At 32.7% G+C, this 19,753-nt stretch overlaps 1 protein-coding gene and 1 long non-coding RNA gene across 3 annotated transcripts; both read left to right on the forward strand.

Annotated features, from left to right (window-relative positions):
- The first annotated feature begins 215 nt into the window (after positions 1-215).
- LOC115887491 (CCR4-NOT transcription complex subunit 3) lies at positions 216-19,215 on the forward strand. 2 transcript variants are annotated; one of them, XM_030906948.1, is made up of 13 exons: positions 216-441; positions 621-853; positions 904-1,059; positions 1,114-1,293; positions 1,433-1,571; positions 6,221-6,405; positions 8,839-8,947; positions 10,003-10,146; positions 10,205-10,314; positions 10,757-10,906; positions 11,963-12,307; positions 17,071-17,280; positions 19,102-19,215. In XM_030906948.1, exons 1-13 carry the CDS (start codon positions 417-419, stop codon positions 19,198-19,200), a joined length of 2,085 nt encoding a protein of 694 aa, XP_030762808.1. In that variant the 5' UTR covers positions 216-416; the 3' UTR covers positions 19,201-19,215. The 2 variants fall into 2 exon arrangements, with proteins under 2 accessions (XP_030762808.1, XP_030762809.1); XM_030906949.1 differs by having other exon boundaries at positions 8,839-8,941.
- LOC115887493 lies at positions 4,016-6,000 on the forward strand. The gene is made up of 2 exons (XR_004051092.1): positions 4,016-4,143; positions 5,907-6,000. It is a non-coding gene; the product is annotated as an uncharacterized LOC115887493 (long non-coding RNA).
- Positions 19,216-19,753: the final 538 nt, after the last annotated feature.

The following is a 19,753-nucleotide window of genomic DNA, read 5'->3' on the forward strand; positions in this document are numbered from 1 at the left end:
GAAAACTACTAAATATAACGGATAAAATGTTTAAAACAATATTTCATTTAATTCATTAAAACTCTATTTACTAGTTTATTACATAAGAATTGCATTTAATTAATTGTAGGCAATAAATTATCTTGGGTAACTATTTTTAAACATGATTTTATGTTTTACAGGAACATTCTTTTAACTGTCAAAAACGTCAAAAACGTAATTGTTAAGTTGGCAATTCTATTCGTTGAAGTTTTTAGAGAAGCAAGTCCAAGGAAAAACAAAGTTTTTTATTTTCCCAAAAAGAATTTGAACTTAGATTTAAATTTTAACTAATTTAAGATATACTCTTTTTGATTTGATTGATTTTCTTTTATATTTTTGAATGGTATTTGTTCATTTTGACCAAACAACGATAGAATGCATTGAACTTTACAGATATGGCGGCGACTAGAAAACTTCAAGGTATTGTTTTTTGTAGTTTCGTTTTTTATTTCTATTTTCTTTTTTTGGATAAAAAATATCAAAATATAAACGTAACTAAAAATACACTGGTTCGTCCTCCCATAAGTTTTCTGTAATAAGAATTATGAGAAAAAAATATTTGAGTTGTAAACAGTACTATTTTTTTTGTTTTATTCAAGGAGAGATAGATCGTTGTTTGAAGAAAGTAACTGAAGGTGTAGAAACATTTGAGGATATTTGGCAGAAGGTTCACAATGCGACAAATAGCAACCAAAAAGAAAAATATGAGGCCGACCTTAAAAAAGAGATCAAGAAGCTGCAGAGGCTTCGAGATCAAATTAAAAGTTGGATAGCTTCTGGTGAAATTAAAGACAAAAGTATATTAATGGATAATCGAAAGTTAATTGAAACTGTAAGTATAACTGCCTCACTCTGTGCTAAATAATGACAGTCGGCCTTCAGCAAATGGAGAGGTTTAAAGTAGTCGAAAGAGAAACAAAGACAAAAGCTTATTCGAAAGAAGGTTTGGGAGCTGCCCAAAAATTAGATCCAGCCCAAAGAGAAAAGGAAGAAATGCAACATTGGTTGAACAATTCCATCGATCAGCTGTCTATTCAGGTTTAATTTATTTTTACGATTTGTGAAGCCAATCTAAAGGTCATGTAATTTTAGACTGACTCTTTTGAGAGTGAAATAGAACAATTGCTTTCAAAGGGCAAAAAGAAACTGGATAAAGACAAACAAGAACGAATGGATGAGTTAAAAGGAAGATTAGAGAGGCATAGGTTTCACATACAAAAATTAGAAGCGTTATTGAGAATGTTAGTTAATGAATCTGTTGAAGTAAAACAGGTATGTATTTAAATTTTAAATGTATATTTATAGAGTTATTGAAGCTTGTAAGAGCTTTTAAGAAATACATCTAATTGTGTTTTAATTATTTATATCCTTGATATTTACACACTATGATAAAATATATTTATTGTTTTAGATCAAACCAATAAAAGACAATGTGGATTATTATATTGAATCGTGGAAAGAACCCGATTTTCAGGATAATGAATTCATATATGATGATATAATTGGATTGGATGAAGTAGAGTTATCTGGAGTAGGCCTGCCATCATCGGGTACTTTTATATATTACAAAAACATATTTGTTAGAGTTTTGTTGATGCTTCTTTTTTTAATACATAAGCTTTAGTCGGTGACTGGGAGACCCCTAAATTTAAGTTAAACAGTGTTTATTCATAAAAATAAGTGATATCAACTTTAAAAAATCATTGTTATCATCTTGAATTAAATATTGACTATTGTAGCTAAAATTGTGAATGTCGAGTGTCTATGAAAGGCTACTAGAGCTACAATTTAAAATTATTCAAGTCTCAAATAAAAATTTCAGAGAAAAAGATGAGAAAAAGTTCAATTTTAAAAAATATCTACATATTATCTATATCTATATTGATATTATTTGTTAAGTTATACTGTAATGGTACTCGGTTAATCAAGCATATTTACTGAACTTCGCCAAGGATTATTAAAATAAAGACATTTTATTATTAGTATATACCTCTTTGGCGGATTCATTTCTAGAAAAAAAAATCCTATGGGTATTTCGCCACTGTAAGAAAATCTACAAAATAAAATTAGTTATTTTTTGTAGCCACTGCTGGCGTTAATCCAAATTAACTAATTGTCAGCAGTGGTTTTTTAATAAACAAATTTACCCAACGGACAAAAAAATGCTTAACATTTCGGGAAGTATCTCTTCCCGTCTTCGGTAGCAAACAAAAACAAACAAAATTTTAAATTGTTTTTAAAATATCTAAAGGTGCGTCCAGACCTGACGAGACTAGCGCGAGACATTCCAAATTTGCGAAGTGTGGCGGGTTTCGCGAGACAACCAACGGAGCCTCGATGCTAAGAAATCTCGCGGCACAGTCAGGACGTGTTTTTGGTAGGCTCGCTCGACTGCGAGATATTAACTCTGATTTATAAATTTCGACTATTAAAAATTAAATAACCTCAAATTCTTTAAATGGTACACCGTATGTATTATCATTTTGCTGATAGAATTTACAAATTTTGCGTCACTGATAATTTTTAGGGTACCGAAATCTTCAACATTTCTTTAATCAAATTAAATTATTACAAAATCTATTAACTTTAGATAATATCATATGCAAAAAAAAGTTACCTAATTGTACGTAGAATCTAATAATAAAATAAAAAACAGGATATTTCCATTAAAAAATATATGTTATATCCGCAACACTTTTTTGAAGCACCCTGTATACTCTACAGTAATTTTAAAATGTGCTTCTATATAACTTTTCTGTTTAAAATTTTGTTCTAAAAAACGTTAAAATACGTATTTTGTAAAAGACGTCGTGTCCTGAAACAAATGAAGGGTTAAAAGGAAAAATCGACGATGAATAAAATACGACGAACCAAATACCATGTTCGAGTTACAAACATTTATTACTCTATCCGTTATTATTTGGCCATCGTTTGTTATATTCAATTAAAATTTAATGTGTTTGGGTTCCTATCACTATGATCTAACTCGCTTGTCTCGTGGCATGCTTCCCTCAAAAAATAGATAGAAGATGTCTCGCTCTCGTCTTGCTTTTGTCTCGCTTTTGTCTCTTTCTTGTCTCGCTCTTGCCTCGCTCTCGTCTCGTCAGGCCTGGACGCACCTTTAATGCAACTATTCGAGAACACTTTAGTTTTTTTTAGATACGTCTGTAAAAGCCGTTGACGTTTGATTTGACGTGATTATAAAAACTAACTATAAAAGCCGTTGACGTGATTTTTAACAGAATTAACAGATTTAAAAATAACTACGTTCTCAAATACGTCCCTTTTCACAATAAGGACGTTGGCATCCTCCTGAGTTTGATTTGATACAATTTTTTCTTTTTCAATGAGACAGTAGGGCTCAGGAAACTATGATTCATGAGACTATATGGACTCAGGAAATTATATTGTAGCAGATTGCTTTCTTTACACTCTTGTCGATCTTTCTATGTTCTTGGTGCCTACACAATCTTCTCAGAGCTGTCAAAAATGACAAGAAAGAACTTATTTTCAACTGGTTGTTGAGCCCAAACGGCATATGGCAGTGCGATTCTGTAAACATGTTTTCTTTCTAGTCTAGTCACTCATTTTTTTTTACTAGGGATCTTACAGAATCCCACTGCTATTCTTCAGAGAAAAAAAAATAAATAACAAAAATTATAGGAAAATGTCTGTACTTTAATTTTATATAGAATGATTATTTACGAAAAGTTTATATTTGCAAAGTTATAAACAAAAAAGCACAAAAAAAACATTTTTTTTCACTCTATCGTATTTTTCTCCATGTTTCGTCACGAAATTTTGTTAGCAAACCTCAGAAACCCAAATTCAGCACCCCAAAAAAACAATAATAATGGAAGAAATTTAGAACTTTTTTCGGTACAATTTGACTAGACTATTATCCTAAACATATTTGTTGAGATTGCGTTTTTTGTGTTTCGTTTCATATTTTTTGTTCCTCTTTGTTTTTGTTGACAAGTATTAGCCAGCCATTTTAACTTCATTTCGGTGTTGTTTTAATGTGTAAAATGTGAACGTCTTGTGTGTGTGCTGTTATTTTAATTTACGACGACTTTTTATAATTTAGTATTTATTTAGGGGTTCTTTCCTATATTAGTTTAGGTATGACGATGCTCGTATGGAGCGAAACATGTGTCACATAGTTTTAATATTAATGTATGAGACCGAGACTTTGAGTTTTTTCATTTTAATTGACACAACTCGCAATTTTAACCTGGCAAAGTTAATCCAGCAGGATGGAGTCACCTTCTAACTGTCCACTCATTTATGTTTACAATTCTCACTTCTTCTAGATGATTTCAAAGGGAAACTTCAGTGGCCGTTCGATTTCTTAAAGCACCAAAAACGAGAAAGCGGTTATCTCTATGAAATGTTGTACAGGGTGAGTCAAGGATTGAGTAAAGTCCATTATCTCATTTGTTTTGAGATTTACGAAGAAAGGTTAGGTTATAGAAGCGTTACAAGAGGAAACTTAAGATGCACATTTTAAAACTATTACAGATTATACAGGGTGCTTCAAAAAAGTGTGGCAGATATATCATGTTTTTTTTAAATACAACACCCTATTTTTTATTTTATTTTTAGATTCTGCCTAAAAATGTATAAGTTTGTATATAATGTTATATACAGTAGCGTAGCGTAGGCCCCGCAACGGCGGGGGGACCTCCAATTTTATTTACTAAATGCATTATATATATGTGAACAGTGTCCCCTACAATCTCCAAAAATAAAAGGGCAAAAATTAAAAATATTTTGGACTTGATTTAATTTTTAAGCTACATTGTTACCTTAATAATGTAGTATGTTCTAATTTTAAACACGTATTTTTTAGCCAAGTAAAACCTACATAAAGCTATATTATGTTTTTTAGTGTGTTTTTTTTTATTTTAATATAAGGGCCCCAAAAAAATCTTACGGGGGCCTAACATTTAAAGTTACGCTAGTGGTTCTATACCTAATATTAATAGTTTTTGTAATATTTCAATTTGTTTAAAGAAATGTCGGATTTTAGAGCCGTCAAAAACTGTCAGTGGTGCTATTGTTCCTGAAATTGGATTAGTAAAGTTTGGTAGGATAGTTTTATAGATATGAAGAAAAAGGTATATGTAAAGATATTTGACTTAGATACTACGTGGTATTCTAAATATATTTATGAATTTCGATTATTTAAAATTAAAAAATCTCAAATTTTTTTAATGGTATACCCTTACATACTAAAAAGTTATAAAATTTTACGCAAAATTTAAAAATAACATGAAAAATAAGGTGTTGCATTTTAAAAAAACGGATGTTATATACGCAGCATTTTTTTGAAGCACCCTGTAATAATTTTAAAATGTGCATATTAACCTTCTCTATGACCTTTCTGTTTAATTTTTTTTTTGTAAATCTCGAAAAAATGAGATAATGGACTTTATCGTTGACTCACGCTGTAGTATAAGTCTTCGAGTGAGCAGATCGGTCTTTTGTAATTATCTTAAATACCATTACTTTATTTTGAATTTACTGTAGGTAGCACTGAACATTAGTGTTATAAATTTTAATAAAATTTAATTATAAATTAGATCAAATAAATAATTTTTTAATTTTATTTTAATTTACTAATTGCGATAATAAAAAATAATTCTATTTATCTCATGAAAATCGACAAAATGTCAAGATACAACTTTTAATTAGCATTAAACGGCCAACACAATTTTGGCAACAAGAGAAAAAAAGTCAGTGGCGCACATATTTTTTTAGAAAAATATTCCAATGATAACCCATATGCACGTCCTTGGTGAATCTGTCGATACTTTTTTAGCATTAAAATTATTAGCACTTATAGTAACTTTTACCCTCAAAATTTCATTCGAATCACTAAGCGCACTTGGAAGAAAATTATAATAAATTGATAAAGAAATGATGACTTTGGCCCCCCATAGCTACAAAACAAAGCAAAATCGGATCTATAAATCAGAAAAAATAATATAAAAAATAAATCTTATTTTTACGTGAGAAATCTCCCCACGAGAGATGGCACGACATGTTTTGTGGAACAACCCTGTATAATTAGGAACCTGCCACGACTGAAGAAAATCCAAAAAAATAAAAATATCTAAAACATATGCAAATTACAGGGAACTATATTATGACACTACTTAATATTCGTCTTGTAATTTAATTATTCCTATTTCAGCTACGACGGATAGTAATGATACAGGTGGTACACCGACGTCAATGATCTCTGGTTCGTCTCCGATACCGTCCCCAGCGCCATCTTCAGGTGGTTTGGCTAATTCGACAGCATTTAATCATTCCATTGAAACCAATGCCATTGAGGAGAAAAAAGCCATCTCTAAAGAAGTTCAACAGCAGCCAAAAGTAAGTTTGTATTTTATATTTTAGTGAAATGTCGATTTTGCTTATCTTTTAAAAAATGGGATATTACAGTTCATACCAAATAAACTTTTAGACACTTGACTAAGCTTGACCGGCACAGTGTTGCCCATTTTTATATACACACACCGGAAAAATCTAGAGATATAATTTTATTAAAGTTAAAAATAAATGTTTTGAATAAACAACCACATATTTGTAGGCCGATTCTTTCTACTTCGATTGAAACGAAGTAGTCACACTAGTTATTTCTAAATTTTCTTATATTTGCAGCATTTTTTGTCAAATGTATAAAAAGCACCTAGCATCAATTGTTCGAATTTAACCTGTACTGGCTATGTTTTTATGATAACTGGCCAGAATTCATTCAAATAACTCTGTTTAGTATTAAACGATTATGGAGCGTAGACATCTTAACAGAGACGAAATGCTAAGGGCCATGGGTATGCTCGAAGCTGGAATGCGCCAAATCGACGTAGCTAGAGCATTAAATGCAACGCAAAGTGTAATATCGCGATTAAGGCACACAGGGCGACATCGCATTACTACCCCTCAGCAAGATCATTTTTTACAATTAAATGCTCGACGCCGACCGACTCTTACAGCACCAGAGCTTAGTTTAATTCTCCAGGAAACACATAATGTAACAGTTAGTCCTGACACTGTTCACAATAGATCAAGAGAGGTCAACTTAAGAAACAAACGCCCCTGGGGAGCTCAACCCTTAACGAGAGGAAATCGAGAGGTACGATATTTGTGGGCTCAAGATCATGTTCAGTGGTCGAATGAACAATGGGCCAATGTTCTCTTCACGGATGAGTCATGCTTTGGAATTCATCCGGATTCGAGAAGGCTTAGGGTATAAAGAGAACCAGGAAATCTTATTCGGTTGGATCATGTTCAGGAAGTGCACCCTTATCAAGGTGGAACAGTTATGGTCTGGGGAGGAGTCCAGTTAGGCCGAAAAACCGATCTCGTTTTTCTTGAAAGGTTTCTAACAGGAATCACATATCGTGATCTAATTCTTGAGCCTATTGTGTTATCATATGCCAATGATTTTGGGAGAAACTTCATTCTCATGCATGACAATTCACGGCCATATACAGCCAGAGTGGTAAGTGAGTTTACCAATGCTCATCAATTAAACATCTTACCCTGGCCGGCACAATTTCCTGACCTCAACCCCATCGAGCACGTATGGGACGCGGTCCAAAGAAGAATTTTGAGGATGGGTATGCCTCGTGAAACTCGTAGGGATCTGGTTCGGGCTGTGAATGCAGCATGGAAGGCTGTACCTCAAGAAGAGAGCGACAACCTGATCAGGAGCACGGAGAGACCATGTAGGGCTGTCATGAACAGTAGAGGAGGCTATACCCTTTATTAAGTAAAATTGGTTTTATCTTTTTTTTTTTTAATTCACAGTTTAGAATAAAAAAAATGTGTGTATTTTTTTGAGTTCAATAAAAATCAAGGTAAATTTGAAAAATTCGGTAAATTTCGCATTTTTATTTCCAATACGTCCTGTAAACTATTTGTTTATTTTAATTTTATTATAGAAGATACATATATATTACAGAAATGCAAATAATAAAATTACTGGCGATAACTGGATAAAATTGTAATGTCCCTAGACTTTTCCGGTGTGTGTATTTTCTTTTAATCAAAATATTTTAGGAAACAAAAATACATTAATTATAAATATACAAACAGTTATTATTTACATCAACAAAACTCACCTTCTTAACAACACTTAAGGGACATAAAGGGCTATCGCCCATTGCTGTCGCTTTCCCGTTCACAATATTCTAATGAAGTTGCGATGGGTTTTTTACGGCTATTAAGATATCTTGTGCACTTCGCACTAAAAGAGGTTCTAATCGATTGCAAATTCTGCTAGTAATCATGTTTAAGCTTAAAGCATCACAACATTATTTATTTAAACTAAAAACTCATAATAAAAAAATAAAGTGTCAAAACGAATGACAATGTCAGGAAATTAATAAATAAATGCGGCAACTTGACATTTTTTACAGCAGAGCTGCCATCTGAATCCCCAGCGAGAAATTTAAATTTCACTTAGTCAGCACGGCGCCGAATATGACCAGCAATTAATTCAATAATCGCGCCGTCGATGACGTAACTAAAAGTTTATTTGATATGAACCGTATGTAAAAGTTTTACAAATAATATCAGTACAGTTTTAGCATTTTATTTTCTTCCTCTGTTATCAGGTTTATGTTTTTTTTATGTTTTACTTTATTATTTATTTTTTATAACTAACATTTCAAATTACAGGGTGTACCGAAAAATTTGCAACAAATGGGATTTTTTTATTGAGTTTTTTGAACTAAATAAAATGCTAACACTATACAAAGGTATTCAGTGTTTTCTATTATATATTTTTTTATTTTAATTTAGCCAGTCAAGCCTATGGCTGTTAGGGCTACGTCTGCATCTCTAAACAGTAGTACAAATTCGGTACTGAATTATAGTAGTGCTAGTGCAACGTCCACACCATCTGGTAAGGGTTAGTTGAGTATGCTGTTTTGTTTAAACATACACTTTAAAGAATTATTTATTTTTGAATTTTTTTTTATTTTAAAGATCTATGAAATATCTAATAATAAAAGGACAATTTTTAGTTTTTAAGAATGCTAATAATGTTAAAAATAATCACTTAGTCATTGAATAAAAGGACTAAGGATGGAGCATATCAACAAAAAAAAGCGCGACAGCGAGGGTACTTTAATATGGCTGTCTTGAATTCAGGCTTATCAGTGGCGTCCTAATTGTTTTTAAAATGTGTTTAAAAAGACATCTAAATGTAATAGAGGCATGGTTACGTGATTGGAAAATAAAAATTAGCCCATCAAAATCGGCCCAAGTAACCTTTACTTTAAATAGAGACCAGTGCCCCAAGTCTTCCTCCACTAAATACTTAGGTATGCACTGGGATACTAATCTTACCTGGAAAGAACACATAGTAAAGAAACGTAAACCAATAGATTTGAAAATAAAAGATTTATATTGGTTAATAGGAAGATCTAAACAGTCGCTAGAGAATAAACTTCTTTTATTTAAAACAATAATAATACCTATTTGGGCGTATGGAGCAAAACTCTGGGAATCCGCTGGTTAATTAAATATAGCCTTAATATAAAGGAGTCAATCCAAAATTCTACGGATGATAACAGACGCATCATGGTATTTCTTCAATCATACTCTAGAGTATGATTGAAGACTTCATCTAGATGAAGTCTTAAAAATTCTGTATTATTATTATAAAAAAATCCGTTAATTATTGCTTAAAATAAAACTAATAACAAACCAAACAAGAAATAACATAACAAATACAGAAAAACGCAACAAACCCTCAAAAGTTTAAGTAAAATTCAAACGTGTCAAGTGACACATCAAACAAAACTGACAACAGACGGTATTTCCATCGTCACCGTCGCCTCTGTTTTCTAATACATGAATATAAAATAGTATCAGACTCCTTCTGCAGTCTTTTTATTGAATGGTTAAAGTCAGCATTTTAAATGTGAAAGTCGAATAATTTACATTATTACAATTTTAAAGGTAAAACGACTACTTTAACCAGTAGTACGCCTAGTAAGATTATTCTAGCAGCGCGAGAGAACTCTCCCATTATTTCAAGCATGTCGACGGTCAGCAATTTCGCAGCTGCAGCAGCCAATAACCTCAGTTCGAAGTTGATAACTAGTAAGTCGAATTGACTAGTAAAAAATGAGAAATGTATCTTAATAAATTTACTTTTTAGATAGTGGCGAAAGCAACTCATCTGTGATACCCAATGTTAGTCAAGCACCCCAACAGAGTTTATTAAACTCCATCAACACATCAGCTGTAAATTTATCCATTACTTCACAGGTATTATTTCGAATTTTGTGTTTATATTTATATTTTTATTATTAAATACATATTACATAATATTCTACATATTTTAAAATTATTTCTTGAAACGTAAAATGGGCGTCTGCTGGATCTGTGTCTATGAAAGGAATGCGGACAAAAAACATTTAAATAAACAGCAATATATTTTATACGTCGACTTGACGAGTACGTCACCGCAAATCGCTCCGCCCACTCACTTTATTGGCTACTTGCAAATTTGTCGAATTTTTATTGATGGGACGCGTCCTCCAATTTTTTACGAAAAACATCGAGAGCATATTGTTTCCCCTCTCACGGATACCCCGTAGCTACAGAACGGACAGACGCACTGTATAGTAAGATAATGTTTATTTTATGATACTGTAATTATAGTTTAAACGTTGACTATAGTATTTTTATATTGTTTTGATTATTCCAGACATCTACAAATTCTACTAGTTCATCCCAGAAGCCTAATGAAGGTACAGTACAAAATAATTGCACGCCGGAAGCGAATAATAGTTCGAGCCCGTCGCCATTGTCAAATCCTGACGGCCCTCAAAACATCCCCAACGACCTCATGGAAAAAGTAAGTAACACCTACTACAGATGTTTCTTCTACTGTATAGGCTTGGTGCGTTCTCCGTCGGTGCTGCCACCATCGGTGAATATCGTAAACAACTATTATATACAAATACACGGGTTTAAATAGCGAGCATACAAAAAACGTTTATTATTCCAGTTAAAAAACTTTTTAGATGAGTTCAACTATGGTAGCGAGTATAGTTTTAATCACCGGTTTTGCTAGTGGGGCATAATTGGGGATATTTTGGCTTATAACGAATTTTTTTAAAGGTACATAATTATAATTTTAGAAGATGTTCATAAAACATTTAATAACTAGTTGATAAAAAAATATAACCATTAATATTGCAAATTATATTTTATCCTCTCATAATATATGTCTATTTAATTTTTTTATTATGTAAGGAGCACTATGTTTACTCACTTGTTTCGTCGAACTGCTTAAATCCATTTTTGCTTTTGATCAAATTGGTGTGAGAAACTATGAAGTATGAAGCTATAAAATGTTTTGGGAAAGTTGTGTTATTGGATTCAGTGTAGCCAGCGACAGAACATAGTTCTGAGAACGGGCCTTATTTCGAAAAATAACATTTGTTAAAAATGAAAAAAATTTAAACTAAAAACTTAAACTTTTTTATAAGAAATATACGTAAACACCCTGTAGAATGTAGAATGTTTAGGAGGGGTGTTAATCACCGCGACCTTACAGATCTATTGTGTGTTCCCGTTCTTCGAAAAATGTATATGAGTTGTAACTCGTCATGCACCCTCAGGGCTTTGATAAAAGCCAGTATCGGAGACGGCTCCACAGAGACCAGCTCTCCATTTCCGACATCAGTCGTACCAAAGTTTATGGCACGAACGATTGTCGTCGTCTTGGTGCACTCAGTGATGAGGTGTTCTGGTGTTTCCCCATTTTCCCCACAGAATCTGCATTCGCTGTTGTTTCTTAGCTTCAATCTATCTTCTATCTAATGAGGTGTTTGTTAAGGAGACAGTATTCTGTTAGAAGTTCTTACTTGTGAACACCCTGTACTCGTCATTTTCTTTTGCTTTGCAGATCCAATTGCCTGAGCTGTCCACGCTGAAAACCATCGCCCAGCAGGTAATAGACAGGACGACGATAGAGAATCAACAGCAACAGCAGCAGCAACAACAACAGCAGCAGCAGCAACAGGTGATATTGGAGACGCCCCGCAGCCAGAGCCAAGCCAAGACGGAAGCCCACATACCTCCGCTGTTGGGCGTCGCTCCCCTGGGAGCAGTACCCCTACAGAAGGAACACCAGCAGCAGTTCCAGCTGATGGAACCAGCGTACTACCACATGCCGCATCCTTCGGATACGGAAAGAATACGGACCTACTTGCCGAGGAATCCGTGCAATACCCCTGCGTATTACATTCAGGTGAGATTATAAAAAATATTTCGATGCTTTTGTTCAATAATTGACGAAGTGACTTTGGTGACTATTGTTGTAATATCATACCATGCTGGCAACTCTTACTTTTGGATCGGTATTTACATGTGTGGAAGTATGCTGTTGCGGCGTTGCCACATTTCTGCGGTGCGCCTTTCCCTATCAATTAAAGTAAAATCACGATCGCAAACCGCTTATTTTTTAAAGACTTTTATATTTTGAAAAGATAACTAGATAAAAATAATTAGATATGTTTTTGAGCATATAAAGGGAGAAAACATCAGTAATCGCGATAATTTAAAAACTCAACTTTTTAACACATAACACGCGATAACTCAAGAACTACTTTAGATATTGAAACTTTTTTTTATTTTGAAGATCGGATCATTTACAAGATGTTTAAATAAGAAAAATTCGATAGACTTGTTTTTTTCCATTCAAAATTAAAAAAAAACATCCAAAAACCATTACTTTTAGTACATTGCAATTTTCAAGAATCGTGTAACTTTTTTATTTATAAAGATTTTCGCATACTATCTACAAAAAAAATATACCAGATATATTAAGAAAGTGTTTGAAAAAAACTACAATCAATTGTTTCTAATGGCACAGATTAGGTATACTATAAAATATGTATACAGATAAAAATCTTGTCCCTAATTCATGGTACGAAGATTGATTTTTATGACAATGAGCAAACGAGTAAAATTTCCTGTGCGCAAAAATACACTCGCGTTTAAACAGCGTAATAACTGGGCCGGTCAGGCGCTGTGCACAATTTTAGAGGCCATGAGTGGGCGTGCTATGTGCGGAAACTAGTAACCTAACTAGTGCGCGACTCTGAAAATTGGAACCACGAAAACGATGCTTTTGACGATAAATTTATAATCTGTCCTAATGGATTTCGAGATATTGATTTTTTAATTCAGAGTTTTAATAGCGCGACCACTGTCGAACACCAACTCAATTCCACTTATTTTTACCAAAAGTGCTAGTGTTTCTAACTTGCACTTAAAAATATACCAGCTATAGGGAAACTTACAACGACTCTATTTAAGAACAAGAGCAACAGCTTTTGTACAATCTTCGACTTTAAGGACCATATGTAGCATAGATAAAAGACTTATACTATTAAATAGATAGGCAACTTATAATACATTTCAATTATATTATACAAGGGCGCCTCTGGTAGACGGAGGAAGAAATACTAATGGAAGAGAGGGGTGCGGGGAAGGGGGGTTGTTTTAGTTAATTTAAAATATATTTAGACATACATGTAAGAACACTTTGTGTGCTTTTAATTAGGTCGAACATATTATAAACGATAAATCAACTGAATTAAAAGCATACAAAGTGTTCTTATATGTCGGATATTAATTAAAAAATATATTAAAAATACTAGAAATAGTATATATTAAGTTGTTACAGTTATAATGTTTGTGATCAGGTACCTGGGCCTTCTGATAGACGAGACTCTGTCGTGGAAGGAGCACATAAATTACATAAGAAAAAAAATAGTCTCTCCAATAGGGATATTCAGAAGGCTAAGCTCAGTCCTTCCAATACAACTTCTTAGACCACTTTACTTTTCATTGGTACATAGTCATCTCCAATATTTAAATATGATATGGTCAACGGCAAATGAAACTTTACTAAAACCAATAAAAACATTGCAGAACAGAGCCATAAAAATATATACAAACTACCAGTTAGGTATCACACAATGGATCTGTACTCAAATCACAATATAATGTCGGTTGATAGTATCTACAAGTTTCAGGTGTGTCAATGTATACATGGAATTATTTTAAATGCCAAACACTCTGTCCTCAAATTTGATAGGAGGGCCCAGGTGCATGATCACAACACTAGGAGGCATAATGATGTAAATCTGCCTAAAATGCTCACCTGCAAGAGGCAAACCTCCATCTCATATAATGGAGCTAAGTTGTACAACGAACTCCCAGATTCTTTAACGTTGAATTTAAATATGCTAACATTCAAAGTACAACTCAAAAAATATATTTTTCAAGGACAAGGGGTAGGAAAATAAAAGTAGACTTGCTCTGACAGGATTCGTAGACTGATTAGTTTTTTTTATTTGTACATAGAATTTATGTTCTAAACTTGTACACTTGTAAACTTGTAAATTGCGTACTTGTAAGCTTTATTGTGTATGTATTCTAAGGTTAAGTAAAATAATACAAGTATCTTTTATCATGTTGTGTAACTTTATCTTAAAAAAAAAATTATCTATAATTATATTTGATTGATCTGTGATATAGATGTAATGAAAGGATGAGCCTGTATGAATATTTTTTCTGTATTCCTAGGTTTTGTTCAATAAAGTAATTTTATTTTTTTTATTTTTTATAATTTAATCTTTGGCGGTTTTCAGCAAATAGCAGGCAGTTTTACATAATTTTCCTCCCTTTGAAGTGAATTGGAAACGGCTAGGTATATAATTTTGGTGTAGGCAAGATTCCCAGTTTGTTTCCGTTTGGGACCTGAAATAATAAAAACAAATTAAATCAGATGTAATCATCTGCTGATCATGCTAATATAAAACGCGCGTCCTTAATTCCTTACATGCACCGTAAAAAAATTTAAATAACTGCTCTGCAAGTAGCATTTATTAGCAGTACTAATTTAAAAAATCTATAACTGTAAGTAGATATGTTTAATTTACTTACCATTGTATCCTTCGGAAACCAGGAGTACAACAATTAAACTCCATGATAAAAAATAATTAAAAGTTATTACAAAACACAAATTGTCCCACCATTTTTAAAAAACATTGTCTAAAACAGAATACTGGCAAAAAATCTGAAGGAATTTAATTTTACAATAATTCGACAAATCAAAACGAAATCAAACCGTAAAATCACAACAAAAGCGTCTCTGAGTGACAGTTAAAAATCAAATTTTATTATTGTCAGATATTGACATTTGCATTGTTAATATTGACAGTTTTAATATTTTGCGCCTCTGCATCTTGGAGGAAAAACTATTTTTAATGAACTGTCATTTCCATTTAAGTTTCCCAGCCATGATATGTAGTATGCAAAATGCCAATCGTAGGTATGCAAAATGTAACTGTCAATGTGACATTACGACAGTAGTCACCTAAACCACCTCGTCATGGTAAAAAATGTCAAAAAGTAATGATAAATAATTGAAAAAATTGCAAATTGTTGGTGGCAAGTTCATTTCGCTCTTAAAAATTAACCAAGGTAGGTATGTGTTGACATGAGCTAAAAAACAAATTGCTCAGACAACAGGGCCCTGATGAAAAATACTGTTTTAGGAGAATTCACTCATGAAGTTGTTGCACAGGGTGTTATAAATTTAAAGTAAAAAAACAACCCTGTATAGTAAGCCAAATACTAAAGTTTGTATGTATTTATGTACAGTTTGCTAAAAAAATCATGAAATTAGGGCTAAAAAACACTTTCAATTTGACGACAAAAAATTCCGTTGCGCTTTTTTGCATTTGAGTGTATTTGATATTGATATCCAATATACTAAGGGCTGGCAAACGTTAGTCTTAGGTCGAGATTTCCGTATGTAAGAAAAGTACAATGCGCTTATAATGTACTGGACAAAGAGAGAACAGTAAAAACGTTGCCAAAGTGTGAAATAAACTGAGAAACTGTGCACATTGCTAAGAGACGTGGAAGGGGATATAGCAGATTCGTCGCGGCCGACGGGTCAACCCAATCAGTGCCTGTGATCAGTACTTAAAATTCTTGGATACGTACATCATGCGTTTAGCTTTACGATTTAATTACGTCTCGTGATACTTTATTTGTTTATTTATTAAGGAATTGTATTTTTCCCTATAGCTTGTAAATTTGCAAGTGCAAGTTATAAACGTAAAAAAGTTTTGGTAAATATAAGCCGAATTGAGTTGGTGTTCGACAGTGGTCGCGCTATTAGAACTCTGAATTTAAAAATCCATATCTCGAAATCCATTAGAAACAATTGATTGTAGTTTTTTTCAAAAACTTTCTTAATATTTCTGCTTATTTCTGCTATGTTTTTTGTTCGCAGACAATATATGTGAAAATCTTTATAAATAAAAAGTTACAGGATTGCTGAAAATTGTTATGCACTAAAAGTAAATGCATGTTTTTTTATAAATTTTGAATGAAAAAAAAACAAGTCTATCTTTTTCTTATTTAAACATCTTGTTAAAGAGCCGAACTTCAAAGTAAAAAAGTTTCAATATCTAAAGTTGTTCATGAGTTAAGTAAAAGTAGAGTTTTTAAAATATCGCGATTACTGACATTTTCGCGTTATAAAAAAAACACCCTAACGATATCCTTATAATTTCATTTCAGATGTTCACAAACATCTACTGATTTTATCTTGTTATCTTTCCGAAGAAAAGTCTTTCAAAAATAAGCGGCTTGCGATTGTGACTTTACTTGGTAGGGAAAGACGTACTGGAGAAATGTGGCAACACCACAACAGCACACCGTCACATTTCTCTCACTCCTACTTAATAAAATCCCTACGCGATTTACTTCCACACATGTAAACACCTACACAACAGTAAGAGTTGCCAGCATGGTATACTCTCACCTATACAATAAACTCATCACAAAGATGCCTATCATATTTCAGGCGATTTTTGTTAGACTGTACAGTTTACGTTTTAAAAAATTTTGTAAAGATAAATCTATTAAATGAATGTCTAATTCTGCACATTTGGCAAATTTATATTAGTTGGTAATTATTGTTCATAGGCGCCCTTATTCAATTCTGATACGCCAGAATTCTACCAACGGTTGGGTACGGAGACGTTGTTTTTTGTATTTTACTACATGGAAGGGACTAAAGCGCAGTACCTGGCCGCGAAAGCTTTAAAAAAACAAAGCTGGAGGTTTCACACTAAGTACATGATGTGGTTCCAAAGACACGAAGAGCCGAAGATCATCAATGAAGAGTATGAACAGGTAAATTATTTAAATATGATTTTAAAATAAATGGTATCCTAAACAAAAATGCATGCAAGCTCAAAATTTCCAATTTTTCGTTGGTTCTCATAATTTTTTGTAAACTTGTGTCAATCTAAATATTTTCTACTCGTGAAAAAATTTAAGGAAAATAACTAAGGAATGAGTTTAGTGATGGGAAAAACCGATTAATTTCAATAATCGAGTACTCGAGTTCCAAGCGATTGCAATAACCGAGCGATCGCTCGTATTTAAAAATACGGTTTTTCACCCGTCGCTTGTTGTAAGTACTCGTTAACGCCAAGCGCCAAGCAGTGAGTTGCGTGCGCAGTTCACATATTCTTTCGGTGATGAATGGCAAGTAGCAAGCGATTTGCTTGATCGCATGATTTAGTTCACAGAAGAGATTTAGTTTATTTCAAAGCATTGTCGATGTAGGTCGTAAAATTTTGTCCCTCAGATACGCAATGGATAACGTCGTATAAATTTGCTACCTGCAATGTATGTAGAAAATTAGCTCGGCTTTTTATCGAGTATGTCACATTAAAATCGGATTTCAATTTCTATCATTCTAGGATCGCTTGCGTTCGTCGCTCGTTCATAATCGAGCGATGTCGGTTATTTCAACAATCGAGTACTCGAGCGAATTTTCGCTCGAGTTATCCCATCACTAAATGAGTTACAATTAATATTTTTATGTACAAAATGGGAGACAGAAGCTACGTCATAGCAACCTCTTTTTTGTTAGTCTCGTTTGACTTTTCTCTTGGCGACTCTTGGCAAAATTGAATTTTTGCGCAAGGGTGAAATTCTCCAATTGTGTTTACCCTGTACTTATTTCTTATCATTTTTTTGGTAATCAATTATAAGCAAAGTGTATAATTCTGTTAACTTAATTCATAATTCACTTAGGGCATTTATAGATCATACCAAATAAACTTTTAATCACGTAATTAAGCTTAGACTCAACGTTGCCGACTTTTTTATATTTTTTTTAATCAAATATTTTAAGAAACTAAAATGAATTAATTATAAATGTATAAACAGTTATTTACATCAACAAAAATCGCCTCTTTACCAGCACTTAAGGGACATAAAGACCCATTACTACCGCTTTCCCATTCAAAATATTCTAATAAGGTTGCGATGAGTTTTTCCCAGCAGCTGTTAAGCTGCTTTGGCGTCTTGTACTTCGCACTAAAAGCGGTTGTAAAACAATTTTCGATTGCAAGGTCTACAAGTAAAAATGTTTAAACTTAAAGTATTCACAACACAATTTACTTAAATCAGAAACTAGTAATACAAAACTAAAGTGTCCAAACGAATGATAATGTTATGAAATAAATAAATAAATGTGGCAACTTGACATTTTTTACAGCAGAGCTACCACCTGAATTGCCAGCGGGAAATTTAAATTCCAGTTAGTCAGTCCGGCGTCGAATATGTCCATGGTTGACAACAATGAATTCAAAAATCGTGCCGTCGATGACGTAACTAAAAGTTTATTTGGTATCGCTTATATCTTCTGATTTCTTTAAAAGTGTTTCTTTGTATGTTGTGTTTTAATTTATTTATTACTCATCATTCGTGTGCTATTTACAAATAAATAGTAATTTAAAGACATTTTTTTCTCTCCGATTTTAAATATAGGTAGGTAAGCAGAAACTCATTTATTTCTTTTTTTTTTCTTTTTTTTTGTAATATGTATTTTTGGAAAATTGATATCTTACAAAGGATATTTATAAATATGAATATCCTAACCTAAAATTTAATTTGTCGTTTATAAATAATGTGTATTAAAAATATTTTTATTTGTTTAAGGGCACCTACATTTACTTCGATTACGAGAAGTGGGGACAAAGAAAAAAGGAAGGTTTCACCTTCGAGTATAAATATTTAGAGGATAGAGATCTTAATTAAATACTATTTATAAAACATGTGTTTTATTTCAACCTAACCTTTTTACAGCTAAATCCAATAAGATTTAATTTTTCAGAAACCAAAAATAAAAATGCTTGGGAATAGCAAAAAGTTTGGAAAGTAAAATAGGATCCATAAAAACATTGAAAATGATCTGTATTCAGTTCTAGTTGCCTATGGCTTAGTAAATCTGAGTCTATGTTATGGTTGCCAGATTGTTATAAACGTCTGGCAACCCTAGTCTCTGTGGTATGCCTCTCTGCTTCTGAATATTTGTGTCATCGTCCATCTGCGCTTTTTCCTCTTTCTGCATTGTTTTTGTTTGAGTGTTAAATTATTATAAGTGGCTGCTACAATTAGAATCAGATCTTTGGATTTTTTCTACCATTATATTAATACTCCTTGAATTGTCTATCATCTATACACGTTCGGTAAATGAAAAGCTAACAGGTTAGACAAACTCCAATAAGACACCAAATTTGGGAAATGCCGCCCCCTCCCAACCACCTGTCCTTTATAGCCATTAATATTATTCTCTATCACAGAGTTGCCA

Source organism: Sitophilus oryzae, unplaced genomic scaffold, assembly GCF_002938485.1.
Source record: "Sitophilus oryzae breed Bouriz unplaced genomic scaffold, Soryzae_2.0 scaffold_576_pilon_pilon, whole genome shotgun sequence".
Taxonomy (NCBI): domain Eukaryota; kingdom Metazoa; phylum Arthropoda; class Insecta; order Coleoptera; family Curculionidae; genus Sitophilus; species Sitophilus oryzae.

Bases quoted from the DNA above. Each gene is read 5' to 3' on its own strand.
- LOC115887491 (XM_030906948.1), top strand. From the start codon at position 417: ATGGCGGCGACTAGAAAACTTCAAG. The intron at 6,406-8,838 runs GTAAGTTTGTAT...ATTTTAATTTAG, and splicing joins AAGTTCAACAGCAGCCAAAA to CCAGTCAAGCCTATGGCTGT. The intron at 10,315-10,756 runs GTATTATTTCGA...TGATTATTCCAG, and splicing joins ATTTATCCATTACTTCACAG to ACATCTACAAATTCTACTAG.